The sequence below is a fragment of the Scyliorhinus canicula genome, chromosome 8 (assembly GCF_902713615.1).
Source record: "Scyliorhinus canicula chromosome 8, sScyCan1.1, whole genome shotgun sequence".
Taxonomy (NCBI): domain Eukaryota; kingdom Metazoa; phylum Chordata; class Chondrichthyes; order Carcharhiniformes; family Scyliorhinidae; genus Scyliorhinus; species Scyliorhinus canicula.
In genome coordinates, this window is record NC_052153.1 from 66,051,429 (window position 1) to 66,077,960 (window position 26,532).

Here is a 26,532-nt window from a genome sequence, read left to right on the forward strand (position 1 = left end):
GTAACATTGCCCTTACCTTTTAGACGATTGACACAGCTCGAAATGTGGACCCAAAAGGAGTGCACCATACCAGCTTGAGTGTGGGGACAACTGTGTCCAACACAGGAGTGAATGGACAGCAGAATGGACTAATTTGACCCCATTTGTCTGGGGATCAGGATTAGAGGGGTAATTCTGTCAAGAGTGTTGTATAGATGTTACTAGTCAACTTGGTTTTAGCAATTCACGATGTTTTACACATGTTTTTGTCAACATGCAGGTGTCAGATCCCTACTAAGTACCCAGCCACCATCTCACCTTCCTTGGATGGAATAATTAGAAGTGGGAAACCCAAAGCAATACTACTGGCATTAGTATAATGGACTCATAAACTAAGGGGAGGGCATGTTAGATTAAGTCCGATATTGAAGATATAAGATTTGTTATTGCACCTTGAACAGATAAGGCTGTGGAGAAATTAGATCTCATCAATCTACAGGAAGAACAACAGGTATCGGTAGTTACACAACTCTTGACAAGAGGCATAGGAGACATAACATCTGTGATGAGTATATCACAGGAACATAACAACAGAACATATCAGGGTGGATATGAAGTTGAATTCCTGGGAGTGGGAGGGTATTGGTGGGTGTGCCATCCTTGCCTGGGTGTTGTACTGAATCACAGCATTGAGTCAACTGCTTTTGCAGTTTCCTGAAACCCATCAGTGACAATTCTGCTATTGTGGTGTTGGTTAAACCTCTTGAATCGACTTTCACAGCAGTCCAAACCTCCCCTATGCAATGGTGCTTTCTGGCGGACAGAACAAGATTCCTATATGGAGGATTAGAGTGTGATGATAATGACACTTCTGCTTACAGATCAAGGACTCCTTTACAGTGGAGGGTGTTCATCTTGTAGATGGGGCCCTCACTGATTATGTATTCAGTACATGGTGAGATGCTATTTTAAACATTGGTGATACCTGGGTTGAATAGTTTGGGCAGCAAAGATAGGACTCTGGCCGCTACCAGGTGGTTTTTTGGGGAACAAAGCCAACAGCAATCATGAGGGGAAGGCTGCAGGTGACTCTGGCCACAGAAAATGCCAGGAGATTGGAAGACCCATCAAGTAATCAGGTAGAATTCCATCTGGTGGGAAGTAGGGAGAGTAACAGCAGTGATTGCGTCTGTTTGAGTGCTAATAGTTTGTCTTTGTATTTGTTGCCATCAGAGACTGATGGTATCCTAAGTGTATCCATGTTAATGCTGGCCAATAATAAAGGATATACCTTAATATCCACTGCTACTGACACTTACCTCCCAGGAAATACAAAATTGGGCTATCGGTAAGGCAAACTCGACAATACACGCCTCTACCCCAGCCTAAATCATGGGTGAATCCAACACCCCAAATATGGCCACCAGCGGACAGGGTTCTTAATCCACTTGGAGCATCGCTGGCATGGTATTAAAGAATGAAACTCCGAAGGCTACAAGTTTGGAGTCGGACCAGAACATGTGTGTGGCTAGCTGGACCAAGAGAACAGTGATCACATCTATCCTTAACATTTGGGAAAACCCACTCATCCTTGCCCTAGTCAAGTGCGTCCTGTGTAACAACTTAAAACTGAATCAGGCTTAACTGAGCACGAGGACGTGGAGTTGACCCTGTGAAGGGCCAGCAATAATAGGACCTAATTCACTTTCCCAATTCCCCCTGACACTGTTTAACGGAGCAGAATCTGATGAGAGAATATGGCCATATAGGTCTGAAATAGACCCCTCGCCAGGGACAGAATTCTCTTCCTCAAGGAAGGAAGGAAAAATCTTACTTGAGAAGTCGCAAACTTGAAAATACCTAAAAAAGCTGGAGTTGGGCAGCCGGAATTTATCAGCTAACTCCCGAAAACTAGTAAACCTGCCCTTCAGGAAAAAGGTCCCCAAAAGCTCCAGACCCTGCACTTCCCAAGATTTAAATGTTGGGTCCAAACCGGAAGGTGGGAGAAGGTGATTATTGCAAATAGGTGCGAGTGAAGACAGGGAAAGGAGTTTAAAATGTTATGTAAACTACTTCCAAATTCTAAGAGAGGAGACCGCCACTGGGTTTGAGGAAAGCCTAGCGGAGGAAAGCCAATGGTGCAGTGGCTACGGCAAGAAGAGTAGATGTAGTGCAGGAGCGAGTCTCATTTGTCCCCAAATAGAATCAGAGTCACTGATCCACAACAAAATTATTTGAACATTAGTGGCCCAGTAATAAAACAATAAATTGGGGTGGGCTAAGCCTCCGGTCTATCGCTTTGAAGCAGAACGTTACAGATTCTGAGATTCTTAACCGTCTAAATAAAAGAGGATATCAATTTGTCAACCTTGATAAAAAGGGAACTTCTGGTGACGGCATGTTGAGGGGAAGTCACACATTGGGTGGCTCCTGCTCGAAGCGTGGTTTTAGGAATTTTAATGTCCGGTCCTGGGGGCAATTTGTGAACGATTGGGTGTAGGAAGGTATAAAGAAGGCAAAGAATGTCAAAGAGTCAAAGAAAAAACAGTCGTGAAGAAGGGAGGGAGTGAGGGTTCAACGTCGAATGAGAGGGCCAGCCTGGGAGCTGGCAAGATGGCGGAGGCTGGGCTGCTGTGGGGGCTGCACTGCTTACGGCAGAGAAGATGACTGAGATTATGTCTCTAGAGTTGGAGAAGCAGTTTGCGAAACATATGGAGGTGCTGAGAAAGGAGATGGTGGTGGCATTGAAGGGGTTGGTGGAGGAGGCAATTGCCCCGGTGAGGGTGAGGGTGGCTGTGGCTAAGACATCGGCCGAGGTGACGGGGCAAGGCGAGAAGATGAAGGGAGTGGAGGTGCTGGTGTTCACATTTACCAGGACTTGGTGGTGGAACTGGCAAAGAGGTGAGCGGCGTTCGGCCAAGTGAAGACGGCATTGAACAACAGTGGGGTGCGGTTTGGAGTGGTGTATCCAGCGAAGCTGAGGGTAACCTACAGCTCCAGAGACTTTTATTTTGAGACGGTGGAGGCGGCGGAGGTTTTGTGAAGGCAGAGGCCTGGGACAGAAGTGAAGAATGGGAATGAAGAGGTATCATGGACTGTGGAATGGGAGTTGGGAGAGTGTATGTATGCAGTTTTGACTTATGTTTTTACTTCTTGCTGTTATAGTGTTAAGTTTTTTATTGTTGTTCGTTGTAGTGATGTTTTTTTCTGAGATGTGTATTTTTGATTGCTTTTCCTGGGACTGGATGGAAGGTGAGGGAAGGCCTGGGCAGCGGCCCACGCACTAGCAAACTTAAGCCGGCCAGTGAACAAAGGCGTGGGGTGGGGGAGGGGCTGCACACATTGGAGCCTGGTGAGCAGGTTTCAATGGGCTTAGGAGGTGTCAAAACGGGGGAGGAGGGGATCAATATTGGGTAAGGGTTTTTCGAAAGGAAGTGTAGGGGGATTCTGAGAGGGGGGGTGGGGTTCGATGTTAATAATGGTTGGTGATGGGTCAGGCTCAGTGGGCAGGGCCTTGAGTTATGATTATGGTGGATATGAAGGGGGGGGGGGTGGAGGTGGAGAGACCGCCTGTTAGGATAGTTAAGTGGAACATGAGGGGGTCGGGAGGCCCAGTGGAGAGGTCGAGGACGCTTGTGCACCTGAAAAGTTTGAAGGCCGATGTAGCAATGCTGCAGGAGACTCACTTGAGAGTGAAGGATAAGGTGAGGCTTAGGAAGGGCTGGGTTAGTCAGGTGTTTCACTTGGGTTTTGATGGCAGGGCACGAGGCTTGCAGTCCTGGTTTGTAAAAAGAGTGCGGTTCCAAATGGACAAACTGGTGGCGGATCAGGGAGGTAGGTATGTGATAGTGAGGGGCATTGGAAGGAGGTTGGTGGCATTGGTAAGTGTGTGTGGTCCCAACTAGGATGATGCAAGGTTTGTAAAGGTGTGTGGTGCCATCCCCGACTTGGATTCATATGAATTGATAGTGGGGGGAGACTCAAATTTGACGCAGGAGCCAAGATTGGACAGGTCGCGGCCGTGGTCGCATGACTAATCATGGGGGGGGTGGGTGCACCTGGTGGTCCTGTTGGAGTACAGGTCAGCTTCTCCACCCTGTCCTTGGCGTGGAGGGACACCTGCTGGATTAACGCTTGAGAAAGTGAAGTCGAGCTGAGGGGAAGGACGGAAGGGTTCTACAACTCATAGGCCTTGTTCATCATGCATTTTCAAGAATTGGATGACATAGAACATTAGAGGGGGGATGGTTTGGAAGGTATAAGTTATTGGTGATTATGTATGGATTGATGGTGGATTCCTGACTCTTTTTCTTTTGTGTTTAAAATGTTGGGGGCTGTTGGCCAGGGGATTGCCACTGTATTTGTTATTGTTGATTATTTGTTGGTGGGCATAAATTTGATGAAAATCTGAAAAAAGAGAATAAAAATATATATCTTTAAAAAACCTTGATAAAAAGGGATTTGGGAAGAAAAATAGGAAGACATTGGAAAAAAAACACCTCAGGGGCACATTCATTTGAACAGTTTGAATCCGACCTGCCAATGATCTCCCGGGGGACCGCTTGACGTTTGAGTTGGTGAGGCAGAAGACGACTGGCCTTCTCCCCGTACTCATAAAAAGTGCTCCTGGAGCTGACGTACCGCCCCGCTAGTAGACAATAGCTCAAATTGTGTCTGTCATTTTTTTCTTTTTGCCAATAGCTTTGGAGTAGGATCAAGGAATACTGGTGATCCATCTCCAGAATGGGATCCACCAGCTTCTGCTGCTCCAACTTCATTGTCTTCAACAGGTATGTTCTGTGAGAGATAATGTTGCCCCTGAGGACTGCCTTCAGAGTCTCCCACAGCATGGAAGGTGAGATCAAATTGGACCTGTTCGAGTTTACACAGTTGCCTGTGGAGGTGGACATATCCGTACAAACTTTTCTATGAGTTAACAACGTTGCATCTAATCTCCAGTGTGGACATTGGGCGAGGCCAGACTCGAGCTACAAGTCAATCATGTGCGGAGCATGATCTCAAATAACAATTGCTGAGTACTCAGCTGCCACCACTGAAGGGAGGAGAACCCTATCCAAAACAAAAAAATCAATACGGAAATATGCATGGCGGACATGTGAATAAAATGTCATCTCTATCATTCAGGTGCAAAATGCACCAAGGACTCATTAAAAAAAGATAAAACCCTGGGCATCACAGATGGAACAAGAGATTCGGGTTTGGATTGATCCAATCTAGGGTCCAAAAAACAGTTCACATCCCTACCTAAATTAAGCTGATGTGAGTCGAGGTTTGGGAAGGAAGGCTAGCAGGGAGTTAATAAAATTTGTATCATCCCAGTTGGGGGCATAAACATTGACTATGCCTACCAGGGTGTACGACAGGGAGTCGACCACTGGGGTTGGCTATAATCTGCGAGGAGGCACACTGAACTCTTGTGAATTAAAATGGCTGTACTTCTGGCCCTGCCATCAAAAACGGAATGAAAAACCTGCCTAACCCAACCTTTGAGAAGCATGGTCTGATCCCGGACCCGCAACTGAGTATCCTGCATAAACACAGCATCAGAGTTTAAGCTCTTAAAATGGGAAAATGCCCTCAACCTCTTCACTGGTCCATTCAAACCTCCAACATTCCAGGTGCCCAAAAGGATTGGAGCTCTCCCACCACCCCTTTATCCGGAGTCAGCCATTCCCACCAAGAGAGATCAAACAAGGCGCACTGAAGAGATAAAGCTAAACGATCCACCCAAGATGGCCACCAAACTAAGTCAGAAGACTGGACAAAGAGAAAACAACAGATACAGTCAGCAGACTACCCCAGCCCCCAAACCCCACCCTCCCCCTCCCAAAAACACCATCACCATTAAATGTTACCACACCCAAAAGCAAATACAATGAAGCAAACAATGACTTATCCTAAAACTAAAACCTACATTTAACAGAACCAAACAAAACATAAACTCTAGCAGCAGCAGCGAGCCCTACAAAACCGCTACTGTTAACTAACTCCCTAGTTAGCAGGGAGACTCCCAACTCAAAGAAAAAAAAAGAACAGAAAATTTAGAAAATACCAAAACCCCAATTGGCTTGCACACTCCATTAGCGATTAAATGTCGTGGCAAACTACATTGAAAAAAGAAAGTAAAGCATATATTGTCAAGAACAAAACCCCACATAGTAGAGAGCCTTGAATTGAATCCAAGGTAATAAGAACACAACCCCACCAAAAACAAGGAAAAACAAGAAATACAAACAATACAACATGCCCACAACAGAGCCATAAACTTGTTATATGGCACACAATTTGTACCTTTGAACAAAAGAATCCACATATCCCGACATATTGACAAAATAGTCTTTCCTCAAACTTGACTATAAGACGAGCTGTGTAGATCACCTCAATCCAAAATCCTCTCTTATACAGGTCAGCCTTCACTCCATTAAACACGACTATTTTATTTTCGCTAACTCTTCCCTCATGTCCTGATCCAATCTAATGGAGTGGCCTTCCCACTTATAGCGGTGTTCCATTGCCCATCACAGGATCCTCTCTTTTTCTTTAAAACTGTGGAATTTTACAATCACCGCACACGGTGGATCTTCACAACGAGGCTTTGGTCGAAATGAGCAATGGACCCGGTCTAATTCAGGCAGGGATGCTGATCCACTCTTACCCACTATTGAGAAACATGGCCCTCGACCCCCTCTGGCAATCCCACAATCCGGATGTTTTGCCTCATGGTCATTCAGCATGGTTCTTTAAAGGGTTATTGGTTTCAGCCACTGAAGTCAGTTCGGACTCCAGGACGGCTATCCGATCACTGTGGTACGATAAAGTCTTCTTCACGCTCTTACTCGTGACTCCACGGACTTCCAAGGTCTAACTATTTTTGTCCAGAGTCACACGAATGGGAGCCCAGTTAACTTTGATAGATCTTCCAACATGATTTGATTTGTCAAGTGTTTCTCAAACGCTTCCATCAAAATCCTAGTCAAATTCTTGGACGTTAGTGGAGTGGACTGAGAGAAAGAAACCAACCCCGCCATCTTACTTCCCATTGACTCCAGAGAGGCTTCAAACTCCGTCAATGGGTTTCTGCTCAAAGCTTTGTTTCTGGGCATCTTAGTGAAGAGAGAACTCTACCCTGATAACGATCATGAGGTTCCAAGGAATAAACAACAAAGGGCAAAATCATCAGTTCTCCGGCAGGAGCCACCTCGTGCGTGTCTTCCCCTCACATCGCATCACTGGAAGTCCCCAAGTGTAAGTGCTACATAAAAAGGTGCTTATTGGTATGCATCATGCTTAAAGTTTGACAGTCCAAAACTACAGTTACCAAAAGGTTTTATACAAAATTCCAGTCATATTTTTGGAATGGTTTCATTGTTTCCAGTCATTGGATGTGATCAAGTTCAAAAACGCATGTTCAATTTATTACTTTGTATTGATCTTAACCTGAATTTGCTGTGTACTCTCATGTATCAGATTAAATGCCCAAAGGGTATTTCAAATGTATTTCAAAGATAAATGACTACTGTTTACTTTATTTTCCTCCTCACATCTTTTCTTGTGAAGATGGTAACTCAACTCGAGAACTGTTCCTTAAATAGCAACAAGTCACTAGTGTCTTAACCCAGTGAGAACTGTATGCATCAGAGCCAGGGGAGCAAATGCCAGATTCCATTTCATCCTTGCGAGATCACAGGTGAGCCTGACCTTGTCCCAACTCATGTCCACAAATACAAATTGTTCAGCAAGGGTCACTGGCTGGTAATTCAGAGTTATAACTTTGGCTGTGTTTTTCCCCCTTCTCTAGAAAGGAAAAAATTTGAGAGGTGGAGTATGGAGTAGGAAAATGTGAATAGAAGAGCGGTATGCTATTTAAATGGAGAGATTACAGAATTCAGTGCTCTGAAGGGATCTGGGTGTTTTGGAACATGAATCACAAATGAAGTTACAATGCAGGTACAGCAAGTGGTGGGGAAGGCAGCAGAACATTGATATTTATTGCAAGGGGAATGGAATATTAAATGGAGGTTTTACTGCAGTTGCACATGACCTTGGTGAGACCACATCTGGAGTACTGTGTATAGTTTTGGTCTCCTTACTTGAAAAATCATCTTTATCATTGTCACAAGTAGGCTTACATTAGCACTGCAATGAAGTTACTGTGAAAATCCCCTAGTCGCCACACACCGGCGTCTGTTCGGGAACACTGAGGGAGAATTCAGAATGTCCAATTCACATAACAAGCACGTCTTTTGGGACTTGTGTGAGGAAGGAAACAGGAGCACCCGGAGGAAACCCACGCAGACACGGGGGAACGTGCAGACTCCGCACAGTCAGTGACCCAAGTGGGAATCGAACCCAGGACCCTGTCACTGTGACGCAACAGTGCTAACCACTGTGCCACCATGCTGTAATGTATAAATGCATTGGAAGGAGTTCAGAGAAGATTCACTTGACTCATTCCTGGGATGAAGGGCTGAGTTAAAGAAAATTTGAACAGGTTGGGCCTATGCCTATTAGAGTTCAGAAGAATGAGAAGTGTTGAAACATACAAGATCTTAAGGGCACTTGGTCAGATAGATACCGGCAGTATGTTTCTTCTTGTGGCAGAGACTAGAACTAGGGGAAGCAGTTTAATACAGAGATGAGTAGAATTTTCTCACTCTCATAGGGTCATTAGCATGTGGAATTATCTTTACAGAAAGCAGTGGAAGCTGGATCACTGAATTTGTTCAATGCTGAGTGAGACTTTTGATAGACAAGGGAATCAAGAATTATGGGGGGCAGACAGGAAAGTGAAATTGACGCACAACCAGAAAGTGCTAATCTTATTGAACGGTGGAGCAGACTTGAAGGGTTGAATTGCCTACTCGTGCTCATAGGTCCTATGTTCCTAGTCCAGGGGCACCGAGACCAAGTATATTTGTTCAACAGCTTAACTTGACTGGGCGATGATGTTACAATGGACGAGAGGTGAACATGGAACTTTATCCATTGAACTATCCGGGAATCCAAATGTACAACACTACTGGGATCTCTGGGTTATATTAGTCCCATGGTGTTAACAGGAAGTGCTCTGTGAACTGACCAACTTACCGAGTAGCCAATCAGAGTCTCTGAAGAGCCTGTTTGGTTCTGTTTCTGTTGGCAGCTGATGTGATAGAAAGTAAACAGCAAGTGGTGTTTTCCTGTAATCTTGGCAGGAAGTTTAAGTTTTACTTCCTCATAAAAATCAGGTGACCTGCAGTACAAGAAAAGATCAACAATCAATTGCCATTGTGTATTATATTAAATACAGCCCAATTCAGTATCTTCACAATGCAAAGCCTTCACATTCTGCTTATGGTAGTAATATAGACATTGATTGACTTCTATTGCATTTTGTGGACCACATTTTTCAGCAGTTATGAGTGAAACCTATCTGCTGCATTAAGCCTGCCTATTAGTAAAGCTCATAATATATAAAAATGGATGGGCCACAATAGATTAGTGTGATAAAATGCAATAATACACATTTCAGGAAGATTCATCAGTTTATTCAATAATAATAACCTGTTTGAATATAACAGCATTGTACACAAATTACGAAGTAGAATTGTGAGTACATGAGAAAGCCCAGAATGTTCCTGCCTTTCTTATTATATTGGAGATGCAGTATATGTGTGTGGAGAATTATATTACTGGATAAAAGCAAAGTACTGTGGATGCTGGAATCTGAAACAAAAGAGAAAATGCTAGAAAATCTCAGCAGGTCTGGCAGCATCTGAAGGGAGGGAAAAGAGCTAACATTTCGAGTCCAATGACTCTTTGTCAAAGCTAACAGACACAGAAAGTAGGAAATATTTATACTGTGGAGTGAGAATGAAAGAGTGAAAAACCCAAGGAAACGGGTTGCTAATGGTCACAGAAACCAAGGGCAATGAGTGCTAATGGCAGTCCCTAGAGAGAACAAAAGATGTGAAAGGCCAAACAGCAGAGAAACTAACATCAGAGGGTGAACTATGACAGATGTAGATGTGGGGGGAGGAGAAGTGGGAAGCAAAGGAGAGAAAGGGTATACTTGTTAAGCAGTGTTTCACTTGCATCTCCTCCAATTTGGTCTATTGCATTCGCTGCAGCCAATGTGGTCTCCTCTGTATCTGAGAGACTGGGTGATCACTTTGCTGAGCATCTTCAGTCTGTGAGCATTCAGGACCCTGACCTTCCCGTTGCTTGTCATTTTAACAAAAGACCCTGCTCCCATGCCCACATGTCTGTCCTTGGCCTGCTGCAATGTTCCATTGAAGATCAACGCAAACTGGAGGAACAACATCTCGTCTTCCGGTTAGGCATGTTACAGCCTTCCGGTCTCAACATCGAATTCAACAACTTCAGATGTTTAGCTCTACCCCACCTCGACCCATTTGTTTTCTTCCCATTTCATTTTTTAACTGTCTTTCACCATTTCTTTCTTTCTTTATATATATATTTAACCCCCCATCTTATCCACCTTTCCTTACCCTTTCGCCCCTTTGCTTCCCCTTCCCCTCCCCCCACATCTACACCTGTCACAGTTCACCCTCTGATGTTAGTTCCTCTGCTGTTTGGCCTTTCACATCTTTTGTTCTTTCTGGGGACTGCCATTAGCACTCTTTGCCCTTGGTTTCTGTGGCCATTAGCACCCCGTTTCCCTGGTTTTCTGCGGCTAAGACTCATCTTTCATTCTCAGTCCACAGTATAAATATTTCCCACTTTCTCTGTCTGTTCGCTTTGACAAAGAGTCATTGGACTTGAAACATTGGCTCTTTTCTCTCCATACAGATGCTGCCAGACCTGCTGAGATTTTCAAGCATTTTCTCTTTCGTTGGAGAATTATATTTCCATTCAAGAGTCCAGTTAATTATAACATTTCCCTAGAGCTGCTTCTGCACTGTAACGTTTGTCACATGTGCACTGACTCTAACAAACAGAGTTTCCACTGTGCATCCCAGCAGATTATGGCAGTGGTACGGAAGAAGTTCCACAGAAATACCCATCATCAAATGGTTCTTTCTGAAAGCTGCTTTCAGTTTCCTAATCCATGCTTTCCACGGTCTTTTCTTTGTCAAGATTTTTGGTAAACTCACTTATATTGGCTCCAAAATTTGCCACCAAACATCCATTACTGTGCCATGTCCCTTTCTTCCCTGGATTGTGGGAATTTCTGGCTTAGCACCTTTTTTGTCCTGGCTTTTCCTGGTAATGCTGATCGCTTGAGCCTTCCTGATTTTAATTGCTCCCCATTGCTGGCCAAACTTTCAGTTGTATAGACCCTGGGCGGGATTCTCTCAGCCAAGGGCCGGGCCGGAGAATCCCCGCAACCGGGCCATGCTGCCCTGATGCCGGCACGTGATTCTCTGCAGAGCCCACTCTACACAGCTGGCCTGCCAATTCTCTGGCCCGAATGGGCCACCGGAACTGTACTAACCTGCTCTGAGCCGTCAGGACCTCGGCGTTGAAGGATTGGGTTGCGGCCAGTGGGGGAGTGGAGAGGGATGGTCTGACCCCAGGTGGGGCCTCCGATGTGGCCTGGCCCACGATCGGGGCCCACTGATCGGCGGGCTAGCCTCTCTGGCTGAGGGCCACCTTTCCTACATGCCGCCCCTATAGTCCTGCACCATGTTGCGTCGGGACTGGCGTGTTGAAGGGGGTCACTGCGCATGTGCGTGTTGGCGCCGGTGCCACTGCGTATGCGCAGATCCCGCGGCGCACAGTTTACGCTGAGATCAGCAGCTGGAGTGGCACGAACCACTCCAGTGCCGTGCTGGCTCCCTGTAGGAGCCAGAATTAGTCCTGGCAGCGGCCCTTTTACGACGGCGTGGACACTCTGCCGCGGGATTGGAGAATCCCGTCCCTTGATTGTTTCACTAAACCGATCTACCTTTCTAACTCTCTTTCTCCTTTCAAGATGCTTCCTAAAACCAACCTCTTTGATCAAGTTTTTTTGCTATCTGCACTTATAATACCGTATGTGGCTTGGTGTCTAATTTTGCTTTATGATCTACATTTTGAAGAGACTTGGGATATTTCATTATCTTAAAAGGTGCTGTATAAACACACTTTATAATTTTCATGTGCTTAGTAGGGGTGGACAGAAAGCAACAAGGAAACGTTTGTCTTGTAGAAGGTTCTATTCACCTATCACTGGAACTGCAGAAATTACCTCTGCTCGTGCGCAGTGGTTAGTAGTGCTGCCTATGGTGCTGAGGACCAGGGTTCAATCCAGGGCCCGGTCACTGTCTGTGTGGAGTTTGCACCTTCTCCCCATGTCTGCGTGGGTTTCACCCCCACAACCCAAAGATGTGCAGGTTAAGTGGACTGGCCGCGCTAAATTGCCCCTTAATTGGAAAAAAAATTGGAAACTCTAAATTTATGTTTAAAAATTACCTCTGCTCAAAGATCTTGTTCTATTTACTTTACAGCAGCTGAGATTTAGCAATGATCTGATAAACTAATTACATTAATTATAACATCTCCATAGATAAAATTATTCCAATTTAACAGATTGAGTATGCATTCAAATGAAGAAAGAGTGGGAATAAACTGGATGTTCGGCTGTTCTTTTCCCTGGAATGCACTTTCAGTGGTGCAGTGAGTGTTGACCTGGGGCAGAGATTGCATCATGTAGAACGGAAGTCCTTAAAGGTAACACTTTCCTGTGCGTGATCTCCTGGAATGGTTTTGTTAGCCTGAGAAGAGTTGGAGAGGAATTTTACAAAGTATTTCATTCCCTTATTGCCCCAAAGTTTTATGTTTTTCTTTTGCTTCTTCTAGGAGATGGGGGAGGGTAGGTGTAAAGGTGGTGGTGGTAGCAATTTGGAGAGAGGAAGTGTAGCCATATTTATCCAGCTCATCATGATGTAGAGTTGGTTTGATTAACTTGCTAATCTTTTCCCAGCTGTCATTATTGTATGCTCATTTGCTTTTTACAAATTTACAGTAGTTCTGGTAATTTGACTGAGCCGATCGACTCTTAGAATCATAAAATCCCTACAGAAGGAAGGAAATAGGTCCAGCCAGTCTACACCGACCCTCTGAAGAAACACCGTACCTAGAACCACTCCTCCGCCCTATCTGGGTAACCCCATAACCCCACCTAACGTTTTGACACTAAGGACCAATTTAAGCATGGCCAATGCACCTAACCTGCACATCTTTGGACTGTGGGAGGAAACCGGAGCACTCGGGAGGAAACCCACGCAGACATGGGGAGAAGGTATAAACTCCACACACACACCCACACACACACACACACACACACAGTCACCCGAGATCAGAATTGAACCTGGGACCCTAGCGCTGTGAGGCAACAGTGCTAGCCACTGTGTCACCTCTCAGTCCCAAAAGGTTTACCCCTTATCCTCAAACTATGACCCCTAGTCACTTCAGAAAACTAGTGTGATTTTGGCACAGTTTGCATCGGGATGGAGATTTCTGTCCATACAAAAACCTCCAATGAACCATGAAAAACATCTTCAAACCAGAATTCAATCATGCCTCCAAAACAGATGTTAATACATTACTTTGTAACTGATTATTACACCAATATCATTAAGAGTACAAACACTAAGCCATAATGAAATCCTGCTGAATATGACATATAAGCAGTTCAACATGGTTTAATCAGTGTTTCTGTGTAGAGAAGATTTCTATTCCTTAGTTTGTCTAGTCTATTTAGAAAATGTAAAAGCCAAGCTGTAAAATTAGAGTATAAGGCAGTTTGTCCTATTTCCTATATACTTATCATCAATGGCAGGCTTAGTTGGTTGGCAAAGTTAAATTTAAATTATGCTATATATATGTCCAGCTATTTCAGTCTTCCTAAAGTGATGGCATAGAAACAGGTAAGATTACAGTGCAAACACAGATTCTGTCTGCAATTCCCTTTTGTACAGAAATGCAACACACAACGGTAATGGAGCCCCACTGGGCCAAACTGGACTTCTCGCTATCACACAAGTAGCTGTGCTCCTAATTACCCATAGTAGCTGTGCTGTGGCCAGACTTCTGTCACATAGTCCCCATGTCCTGGCAGATACTAACAGCAGCACAAGGTCAGTGGAGGTATGTCTGTTGCTTTTGTCCTGTTTAGCACAGGGCTAAATCGTTGGCTTTGAAAGCAGGCCAGCAGCACGGTTCAATTCCCGTAACAGCCTCCCCGAACAGGCGCCGGAATGTGGCGACTAGGGGCTTTTCACAGTAACTTCATTGAAGCCTACTCGTGACAATAAGCAATTTTCATTTCATAAGAAAACCAGCCCATAGTATCTATCACACGAGGTTCTTTTGCTTATTGCTGAGAATTTCATTTCAGCTACCTTCTTTTCAAATAATTTTTACATTCCTATCTACGTGGCGGTTCCCTTCTACACCCTCCATGCCCGCTTCCCATCTGAGAGATTGGGTTTGGCTGATGATTCACACCAGGCTTCTTTTGTGCATGCCATAACAGGGTTGAATTGCGTACTGAATGAGGAAGATAACACATTACCATTATATCCCCAGTGATTAAGAAAGTGCACAAGGAGGCATTAAGAGGACAAAAAATACATTTCAGTAGTTATGCACACATATATTACGTGTTTCTTATTTGCAAAATACATTGCAGGATTTGTTGCTTCATGACCCCACTTATATATGCTTACTTGTTATGATAAGTAACTGCAGTGTACGTTTCTGAAACAAACTCTGCATTGCTGGATTTTCCAAAGATAACCTGAAAATAAAAAACAATATTTGGCATCATTCTGATAAAAACACTTGAAAGTTTTTAATTGTTTCTTTTCTCAAAATTAGTGAAAACAGTAGAATCTAAATTATTTAAACTTATTACACTATTTTCTGTCAATAGTTAAAGGTCACCTCCTCATTGGGATGTAGAGAGTTCTTAAAATCTACAATGCTCTTCTCATAAATTATCCTCCTATTATTCCATCTCCAAGTCAGTAGTTGCCACAGTCTTTGTTAATTACTGTTAATATCCAGGGGCTGGTTTAGGTCACTCGGCTAAATCGCTGGCTTTTAAAGCAGACCAAGCACGCCAGCAGCACGGTTCGATTCCCGTACCAGCCTCCCCGGACAGGCGCCGGAATGTGGCGACTAGGGGCTTTTCACAGTAACTTCATTTGAAGCCTACTCGTGACAATAAGTGATTTTCATTTTCATTTCATATCAGCGTGGCTCAAGCTCGGAAATGAATAAAAATGGCAAAGCCTACCTTTGTGAGTCTATATGTTTGTGCTGAAACCCTCACAATTATCAAAGTATCTTAGATACAATTGCTTTATTTATTTCATACGTTAGACATTTTTAGACATGTGTTACAAGAGTCAAAAAGATACAGAGCCCATTTTCTAAATACCTTCTGCTCAGGTGCCGGGCAACTATTTTGTGTCAGTTAACTCGTGGGCGTGGTTATTAAAGGGCTGGTCACATTACCAGTGCATGCCAGTTGCATAGACATGCAGCATAAAAGTGGGCTGGGCACTCCTAAAAAAGAAAGGGTCTTGCCCGAGGTGCTTTCCCTCTTCTACTGCTCCCATTCGAGGGTGGGAAAATGTACGTTCTTTTTTTTTTTTAAATTACTACACGTTTGCTCTTTCCCATTGAGTGAGGTTCTGGTGCCAGGAGCACATTTAAAAATAACCACAAATGTGGAGCGGCTGTTCCAGATACTGGTTCTGTCTAAAAACCTGCGCTAATGTGAGAATATCCAATTGACATGCTCACTTTAATCTGATTTATAATAATAATAATCACATATTGTCACAAGTAGGCTTCAATGAAGTTACTGTGAAAAGCCCCCAGTCGTCATATTCTGGCGCCTGTTCAAGGAGGCCGGTACAGGAATTGAACCCGTGCTGCTGGCATTGTTCTGCATTCCAAGTCAGCTATTTAGCCCACTGTGCTAAACCAGCCCTGTCTTATTTGTACATTATCCCCAGTGAAACATTGGAGGATGAGCAGAATTCTCGCAGGAAAAGCACAAAGGTGAGCATAAAAAACATTTATCAACCAATAGTCACCAGAGAAGGAAAGCATCTCCCATGAACTTTGATCTGGTGGAACTTACAATTTCCAGTGGAAAATGAATTTCAATTGGGTTTGTGAATTTATAAATGATGGTAAACATGCAAAAGAAAACCATCTGAATCAACAATAGTCATAAATTCTCTGGAATAAAAAACACACATAAGGATGTCTAAACACTACAGATATTGGAATTAAGAGCACTATATAAAGAGCCAGCTGATTGGAGTTACATTGCTCTTACCTTGTATCCATGGCCCCTTGTTCTGGATTCACCCACAAGTGGAAACAATTTCTCCACATAAACCATATCGACCCTATTCATAATTTTGAAAACCTTTTCAAGATTCCTCTTAGTCTTTCCGTATCAGAGAAAAGAACCCTGACTTATTCAATCTTTCCATATAATTGTGTCTTGATGCAAATTACACTGTTAGTATTACATAGAATTACACCTAAATTACAGTACAGCAACATGGCATTTAGTCCAACTGTCATTTCTATTCAATGCGAACCTCTAAAAGTACCTCTTTCCACTCTCTTTATGAATTTCTCTACTCTCTTGTGTACGCATCTCTTCACTCCGCTCTCTTCATCCTTCCTTTACCACCGAGAAGAGTCCCAACTTGTTTAATTTAATCAGATCATCACATCCCCTCAATTTTCATAACACGTTTGTAAAACCGTTTTGCACGTTTTCTAAAGCTTCAATATCATTTGTGTACATTCGAGCTGGTCAATTTTGTTAAATGAGAGCCGTTAAGAGTGTGCACTCTTTTCTAAAGCTAAAATAATATAAAACCACATTTCACAAGTTCAAAGCTAATCCACTGGGATACCTGGGAACTTTTTAAATGTGGTTTCAAACTGAGATGGAGCCATGCAACCCGACAAACTACCTACTGCGAGAAGATCATTTACCTTTTTGCTCAGCCCAACTTGGGAGCCTGACCTCCGACTCCTCAGTTATTATATAACTTTTGCAGCAATGCGCATCCAAATCACTTTGCAGCAATGTGCAAGCTCCAGTATAATGCAACTGTAGATTTCCAGGACATGAGGGGCTATATGAAGATACAACCTTTTAGATTGGATCTTGCTTTATGTCAGTGATGGTAGATTGTTAATCCAGTATATTGTTAAATTGTTAAAGCAAGGTTGTAACAGGCAGTATACCTCTACAGTACTCACAAAATGAAATGTGATTATTTTCACCAATTACCTGCATGGCATGGCTCTGATCCTCGTCTGCCAAGAATTGGATTTTAATTGTGATGTTTCTAGCGGAAGCCAGCCGGTTGGCAAAATTAAGTCTTTGCGGGTAGACATAAAGTAGATTCCTGCAAACAAACATAAACCAAAAACCAAAATTATTACCAGCAAAACAGGATCAGCCAAAATGAAAAATAGTTGATTGAGCAGTACATCAAAAGTTTGGAACATTTTGGATGAACACCTTTTACCAAATTCAAAACTGGCCGAAGTAAAAAGCCACAGTTTAGTCTAGGTAAGAGATTTTTTTAAACATTGTATAAAGGCAAAAATCAGCAATTCATGAATATTATTGCCGAACTTTACTTAGAGTCATAGAGAGTCATAGAGGTTTACAGTATGGAAAGAGGCCCTTCAGCCCATTGTGTCTATGCTGACCATCAAGCACCTAACTATTCTAATCCCATTTTCCAATCACAGTTTCAAGGCATTGTGATTTTGTAATTGTTGTCATAGTTAAAATTTATTTGGTTTTGATATTTTGCTTTAACTATTGCATATACTGGATTAACAATTAGAGGGCGGGATTCTCTGATCCTGAGGCTAAGTGTTGACACCGTCGTAAACATTGTCGCGTTTCCCAACATGGCCTCAGGATCAGCAATTCTGGCCTCTACAGGGGGCCAGCACAACACTGGAGCTACCCATGCAGCTCCAGCTGCCAATCCCGGCGTCAGATGGGTGCTGCGGGGTCCGGGCATGTGCAGTGGCACCGACGCCAACACGCGCATGCACAGTGGGACCGGCGTGATATCCACGCATGCGCAGTGTCTCCCTTCTCCACGCCGACCACAATGCAACATGGCATAGGGCGATGCAACATGGCTTAGGGTGACAGGGGCCGGTGTGGAACAAAGGAGGCCCCCAGCCCGAGAGGCCGGCCCGCCGATCGGTAGACCCTGATCGGGCCAGGCTACAGCGGAGGCCCCCTCCCCTTGGGCTAAGCCACAGCAGAGGCACCCCCCCCCCCCCTCACTCCCACAGGCCACCCTGGACCCTTCCATGCCGAGGTCCCGCCGGGTAAGACCAGGTTAGAACGGCGCCGGTGGGTCTCAGGTTTTTGGTGCGGCCGCTTGGCCCATCTCGGGCCAAGAATCGCCAGGGGGGGGGGGGGGGGGGGCCCGTAGAGTAGCCCCCGGCCGGTGCCGCGCCAATGGCACCGATTCTCCGCTCTGCGTGCTGCGATCCGCGCTGGTCGCGTCTATTCTCCGGGCCGGCCCCGGGGTGAGAGAATTACGTCCAGAAAGTCTTAAATAGAATTACTGCTGGATTACATGGGAAAGAAGAACAGACTGCTCAAAATATGAATTGTCCCATTGAAAAAATATAGTGTGGCAATTTATGGCAATGCGGATTTATTTTCTCAAAGAATTCTCACTTCCAGTTATTGCTTTTGTGTGTCAAATGAACAACATTTTTGGACTGTTTTGGAATAGCTGCATGTTGGAGGGCATTTTGTGATACTGGACTATGATATAAATCATAGGTGGCCCTGTAACTACATTTGTGCTCCTATATTACTTTTGAATAGTTCTGATGAAACAAAAAGGTACGCATTGGCTTAGATGCCTGTTTAGAAGAGGCAATTTGTAGAAATAGATAGTGTATACCCAATGCTGTTAATATCAGAAAAGACAGAAAATGGCTGTTAGCTATTTTGTGATATTAAAGACACAAAATGGCTGAACAAGCCACATTCCCTGTAAACTGTCTCATGAGACCCAAGCGTGGGTATGTATAGGGAGTGTCCCAACAGCCGCTGATAACAGCTTCACAGAACAAGACTTGCAATATATCCTTGATAAGCTCAAGGTCTACGGCTGTAGACAGGACACATCATTATGTTAATTTTGAATGACTTCTGTATGAAGTTAGGGGGGGTAAGACGACATCTACTTTAACCATATATGTGATAAGTGGGTTGCTAGGAAAAATTGATTGACTGCACGTAATAAGTGTGACGCGAATATAGTTGATTGATTGTATGTAAATGAGAAAACAACTAATTCCGCCCCTTAAATCTGTATATTAACCCATATGAGCTTTAGCTCAAGTGGGATAAGGTGCTGTCAGGGGCTGCGGAGTCCTCAGATCTCATCTCCCAGAATTCTGACATAATAACCTGCTTTTTTTTTTACTTATACTCAGGCCTTCGTGTGAACATGGGAAAGAAGAACAGACTGCTCAAAATATGAATTTTTGAAATATTTTGAATATGAAAAATATAGTGTGGCAATTTATGGAAATGCAGATTTATTTTCTCAAAGAATTCTCACTTCCAGTTATTGCTTTTGTGTATCAAATTAACAACATTTTTGGACTGTTTTGGAATAGCTGCACATCAATGGAATCTATAAAGGTGTTTCTGTCTTACCACAAATTTTGCAATGTTTAGCAATGAGGAGATTATTCTGCCTTTTCAATGGCTGATAAGGTGGAAAGTTTTCTTCTTGTGTTTAGGAAGTGATAGCTCAACACAAGGCTGGCCAGAGCTGGAATTGTTTCAATGATTCTCAAGGTCCTGGCAGCATTGTGAGATCATGGTGTTTATTTACACTTTTAATTGCGCAATGCTTGTCTTAGTATGAGAGCTAGTAATGTGTTTGCTCATCAAAATGTGGTGAGAGATTGTTTTAAAAAGGAAACACACGTTATTATTACCCAAGTTTATATTTCACTCTCGACAGTCATCTTCATTGTGCTGATATCTTAAGAAAAAGTATCAATTTTATCAACAAGCATTGAGTATGCACAATACATGTATGAATACGCAGATATATAGGCTGTTTAGCACAGGGCTAAATCACTGGCTTTGAAAGCAGACCAAGCAGGCCAGCAGCACGGTGTGATTCCCGTAACAGCCTCCCCGAACAGGCGCCGGAATGTGGCGACTAGGGGCTTTTCACAGTAACTTCATTTGAAGCCTACTCGTGACAATAAGCGATTTTCATTTAATTTCATCATTACCTCACCAACCTTGGAGCGTTCATGCCATGGAGGGATATTGGAAGCCCTGGCATATAGATGCCTCTCTTCTCCCCACTTTCACATCCAACCATTACAACTGGTGGAAAATTGTGGGTAGCATATAATCGTGATAATTTGCTGCATTGTAAGCTGATCAAATACAGTTAAATGTTTGCATGTAGCACCTATGATGATGTACTCGGTAGAAGTATACTACTGCCAGGTGTGATAATGATGTACATGGAATAGGAAGATTAAAGAATCAATCAGTTCAGCTCAGTGCCTTTGTACTGGGTGTGGGGAAACAGCCTTGATATATGCTGCTGATCAGTAAACAGTGGATTACTGCTGGATATTGCACTTGCGGATGTTGAGCAGGATGACAATCAGCAAATGTGTCATCCTCCAGCATGGTTAAATAAATTCCTTGCACATATAGCCTGTAGGTTGAATGGTGCCTGCAGAACATTTTCATCCGGCCCACAGATTCCTGAACTAACTAGTTGTCCTTGGTCACTGAAAAAATTGGAATTTGGTGGGAAGTGCCGACTGACGACATTTCCTACTCACAATTGAAAACTTTGCCAGATTAAATTGGTCGCATTTAGATGTTCCGATCTGAAATTCAGTGGGAAGTTTTGGTTGGCTGAATCTCAATTTATTTTAGTTGGGTGCATGGCTCTTCCATTTCAGCTGTGGCACATGGTTCACGGTTGTTGGGCTTCTCTTCTATTGCTGCATGAGTTGTTCGTGTTTCAGGTAGTTTGTTTTAGAGAGGTCTTCACTGACTGCGAGGTTTTCACAGGCTGGGAAATTTTCACTGACCCAGGACTAATTTACTAGTGTAAAAGCAGTAAGTATTGATGTATAAAATTATATTATCAATGCTCGATGAAGACAAAGTACCAGTGTAGTTGTCAGTACCTTTGTATTGGGTGTGGGGAAACAGTCTTGATATATGCTGCTGATCAGTAAATAGAATAGAATAGAACAGTACAGCACAGAACAGGCCCTTCGGCCGTCGATGTTGTGCCGAGCAATGATCACCCTACTCAAACCCACGTATCCACCCTATACCCGTAATCCAACAACTCCCCCCCCCCCCTTAACCTTACTATTAGGACACTACGGGCAATTTAGCATGGCCAATCCACCTAACCCGCACATCTTTGGACTGTGGGAGGAAACCGGAGCACCCGGAGGAAACCCACGCACACACAGGGAGGACGTGCAGACTCCGCACAGGCAGTGACCCAGCCGGGAATCGAACCTGGGACCCTGGAGCTGTGAAGCATTTATGCTAACCACCATGCTACCGTGCTGCCTAAACAGTGGATTACTGCTGGAAATTGCACTTACGGATGTTGAGCAGGATGACAATCAGCAGATGTGTCATCCTCCAGCATGGTTAAATAAATTCCTTGCACATATAGCCTGTAGGTTGAATGGTGCCTGCAGAACATTTTCATCCGGCCCACAGATTCCTGATATATTATTCATAGCTCATCACAACATCATTACAGTCTGACATATGAATAGTACAGTGGCGCTCATTGTTCTATGTAACTCTAGTTTCAAACATTGATCTATTTTGAGTTAACTGAATTTAATGAGGACAGTAATTCGGGCATTACAGTCAGTTTTAGTGTCCCAGGGTTGATGGGACAAAATCAGGTCCGCTGCCCACTCCTGACTGCTAACCAGGCTGGATATCCAGTATGGCTGGATGGTGGGTGAGAACAGAATCAGATTTGACTGTGATACACATGCAGTTCAATAGCAGGCTGATACTTATTACCAAAACTCATCTGCGAATAATGATCACCTGAGCCAGCAGTCAATTGTAGTAGGGAATTAAATCCTTTTAAAAAATGGCAGAGAGAAATGAATGCTAGTCCTGCAGTGTCGGGCAATTGGATGATGTGTCCTCATCTTGATGTCAGTTCCTTAGTACATGGGTAAGTGCAGGAAACGCTGGCTCTTTAGACTACACAGTGAAAAGCTGGTTCAACAAACTGGTTCTTTAGGCAACAGGGAAGGCAGAAAATGCTCAACAGTTATCCTAACGTGTTGGGCTAGCCGCTTGCCATTGCTGTCTCCTGTCACTGGCTAAATCCTGAAAGTGGCAGAATCTCAACACTTGGACTTTAATCTGGTGTTGTAAGACTTCTTACTGTGCTCACTCCAGTCCAACGCCGGCATCTCCACATCATACTTATCCTAAAGTCAGTGTACTACTATTTTATTCCAAAACTTTACAGGTGGAAATCATTCTTCCAATTCCATTTCTCAAAGAAATTAAAGACTGGTGGAGCTTTATTGAAATGTTGAAATGTTTCACGATATTGGTAGAAGTCACCCTTTAGGAATATCTTTGAGAACCTGTTTGCTATGTACCTTAAAACACAGAGGGAGTTTCTTTTCTAAAAGGACGAAGAACCAAATTGCAGCAACTATTTTGAGACCAATAATTTTGATCACTGCATGTTCATATTCCTGTCTGGAACTCATACACCCACAGGTTTCAAGGCTACAATGCCCTAACTGTGTTATTAAAAGCATAATACTTATAATTTTCTATGTCAGGATGGTTCATGATTCCAGAGTTTGTAAAGGAAGCAAGCATTCAACATAAATAAAGAGTATGCCACCTGGTATCCAGGTCAGAGTGCTTGTCAAGTAACTGCAGAAATGAGCAAAACTATGTGAGAACACAGAACACATTCCGACATTTGACTGGAAATTATATCACCTTTAACATTTAAACCATCCAGGACATCTGTACTGGTGTGTTCACTGCCACCGCACAACTGTATTGTTTTAAAGGGAACACTGGTGTAGGAAAAGTAATATGCTGCTATGTCCACACCATGGTACTAGTCCTCCATGGTAGGGCTAATTGGGATGGATGATGCTTTGATGTCAATCTCTTAGCATTTGGTGAGTGCAGGGAACGCCTAAAACATTCTTCCTTGCGTAGGGTGAAGGTCAGGAATACGAGATAAAGTCAGTTCTTTGCTATCTTATTTCAAAAAGGGAAGAACAATTGGAATAACTGAGCCTTATTCCTCACAGTGAATTGCTGAGGTGCTGCATATTCTCCACCACACCTTAAGGCCCATATCCACAAAATACTGTGGATTGTGGCATGTTACTCGAACATAAGCCTCTAAAAATCCTCCCACAAAATGGAGGTTGACTTAAATTCCGATCAAATGTGAACTGCCTGTGTTGGTGTAGGTGGTCGCCAATTTGAAATATGAAGGAAAAGACCAGAACACTGGTATTCAAAATTATGTTTTACTGAATGAATTAACCTCAATCAAAAACTTCTTTAAAAAAAACTTCGGCATCCAGTGCAAAGAGTTCACAGAATTCACTGGGAATCACTTTGACTATTCAATGTCATAAAGATCCCCCTCCAGATCAGATTTGGTGCTTTTGGTTTCAGAATCGTCCCTGCACAATAAATCATCTCCATCCACGGAATTAGATATTTCTCATTTTTAAACACTCTGGCGACAATTCGAGTGTTAATAGTATCCCACAATTTGATGATGAAACCACATAAAACATCAAGCAGGCATGCATAACCATCCACTCTTTCATTAGGCATGAACACGATTCTTTGAATGGCTTATGAATGATGTATAACAGTGCCTTTTGATCTCATTGGTTATATGGGATGCAAACATGTCCCACATGGAATAGCTGTTTTCTTTGCTTCAGAACACCAATTCACATAGACCAATGACTTCACTCCATCCTCGTCCATCCATGCATTGCCATGGACATGCACAAAACCTCCTGCTGGGAACTGCATTTCTGGTTTTACATTTGAAAATTGCTCTGGGCTTCAATTGTGTTCAAATTGTCTTGGAGGCTAGTACTATTGTGAATCCTGCCTTCTCATGTCTTGTTTTCACCAGGACTATTTTTGAACCTATCCACTCCACAATTCAGTTGCTGGATACATTAAATTGTACTGGCGTTTCATCCATGTTGCCAATGTGATACAGTGGGTGTTTTTGCTGCTGTCTGATGAGGGCATTGCGGTATTTTGGAAGTCTCTAAGCTATCTTGGTCTTCTGCTATAAGACTCAGCATTTTATTTCCATAATGTGGCTGCACCAACTATCTGAAATCTTTGCTGGACTCGGTTTTATTTGGCCCTCAAGTGCATATACATGCATTTCATTTCGGGTGGCGGTGGTAACCATTTTCTGATGATTTTTGAGGACCCAGTCCAATACATGTTTCACAAGATCAGGCCAGTGGCTGGTCCCTGTTCTCATTGTTCTTTTTGGCGTTGGGCATCTTCTTCAGGGTGGATTTTTTCATCTTCCACTCTTGCACCAGTTTTTCACCAATACCCAGTATCTTCATTGCAGCACAGTTATTTGACAAGTTAGCAAATGTTGCTACTTTTAACTTGAAATCTGCATTCCTTTTCTGGAGGACCCATGCATGATCTTCTCTGTGTGGGCATGTATTAAACTCCTGGCCATTTTCTAGGCAACGTGGCATCTGCATGATCCAATGAGTAAAAGTGTATTCCTGAGTTGAGAAATTGAGGCTGAGTCCTCCTGTGGGTACAGCATTTCTTAGCAGAAAGGGAGCCGAGGGGACGAATTAAATGCCGAGAATAGGCCGAATTCTGGCTCCAACAAAGTGGGGTCATCTTATATGCCAGGTGAATTTATATCCACAATCTATGGTATATTTACTGGCCAGTTTTGGCTGAATTATGAGGTACAAGATTCCCTGCTCTCACTATTGGCTAAACAGTTGATGAGGAGCCTGCTGAGTGAACACCATTTCACAGCCAATAAACTGGAAGTGGTATCTCCGCCCTTCAGGGACAGGATGTCCTGCTTTAGAGAGCTGCCAACCGATCGACGTATATGATATTGAACTGGAATTTGGGTCAGCATTTTGGAGTCTTGTCTGCTGCTAAATTGGCAGGCATCAATGAGAGGAATGGGGTCTGGGATTTCAGCGACCAATTGGTTGGTGGGGGGGGGGGGGGGGGGGGGGGCAACCTGCCATGATAGGGTGGCCTGTCAAGGAGAAACTCAGTTTGCCTGCCACCAGCCCATGCAAGGAAACGTGCAGGGCTAACTGCTTGCCGTTGCGGTCTCCTGGTCTCTTGTCACTTGTTAAATCCTGGAAGTGGCAGAATGAGGATTTGGGAAGGAATTAATCGCTAACTTATGAGTCCCAATTGGCCCTTTGGCATACACCACCTACGCTATTGAATGGGGGATGGTGGTGGTGGTATTGGGAGGGTGGTAGGTTGTGGGCAGGCCGCCCGCTGGATTTAACAAGCCTCTCTGCCTTCTAACCAGCCAGAGGCAGAATGTAAAATCCAACCCTTTGTTTCAGCATGCCAGAATAGTATTTCTTCTTTTGCATATTGTCCAGGTCCTATCCTTAAAAACATACATTTTGCCCAGTCACTTTGTGACAAGAGCACTGAACCTGACGGAGGTAATAAAGAATCTTCCTACTATTGGCTGCATGGATCCTAAATTTCCCTCTTCCATTTTTCTTTTGAAGATTTCATTTAGTTAAATATTCATTCATGGGATGTGAGCATCACTCGATAGGACAGCATTTATTGGCTATCTCAAATTGCCTTTAAGACGATGGTGATAGTAAGCTGCCTTCTTGAACTGAGCCCGTGTTCATTCTCTGCTGTAGCTCGTGTTCATTCTCTGCTGCAGCCCGTGTTCATTCTCTGTTGCAGCCCGTGTTCATTCTCTGCTGCAGCCCGTGTTCATTCTCTGCTGCAGCCCGTGTTCATTCTCTGCTGCAGCCCGTGTTCATTCTCTGCTGTAGCCCGTGTTCATTCTCTGTTGCAGCCAGTGTTCATTCGCTGCTGCAGCCCGTGCTCATTCTCTGCTGCAGCCCGTGTTCATTCGCTGCTGCAGCCCGTGTTCATTCTCTGCTGCAGCCCGTGTTCATTCTCTGCTGCAGCCCGTGTTCATTCTCTGCTGCAGCCCGTGTTCATTCTCTGCTGCAGCCCGTGTTCATTCTCTGCTGCAGCCCGTGTTCATTCTCTGCTGTAGCCCGTGTTCATTCTCTGCTGTAGCCCGTGTTCATTCTCTGCTGTAGCCCGTGTTCATTCTCTGTTGCAGCCCGTGTTCATTCTCTGCTGTAGCCCGTGTTCATTCTCTGCGGCAGCCCGTGTTCATTCTCTGCTGCAGCCCGTGTTCATTCTCTGCGGCAGCCCGTGTTCATTCTCTGCTGCAG

General features: G+C 43.8%; 1 protein-coding gene across 2 annotated transcripts in view; it reads right to left on the reverse strand.

Annotated features, from left to right (window-relative positions):
- The window catches only part of dock8 (dedicator of cytokinesis 8), a 368,411-nt gene that overhangs the window by 138,984 nt on the left and 202,895 nt on the right, over nucleotides 1-26,532 (reverse strand). For both annotated transcript variants that reach the window (XM_038804697.1, XM_038804698.1), the window contains exons 15-17: nucleotides 17,261-17,378; nucleotides 14,655-14,725; nucleotides 9,088-9,232 (exon numbers count right to left, since the gene is read on the reverse strand). In XM_038804697.1, the coding sequence (XP_038660625.1) occupies nucleotides 9,088-9,232; nucleotides 14,655-14,725; nucleotides 17,261-17,378 (334 nt within the window). The remainder of the gene's footprint in view (nucleotides 1-9,087; nucleotides 9,233-14,654; nucleotides 14,726-17,260; nucleotides 17,379-26,532) is intronic.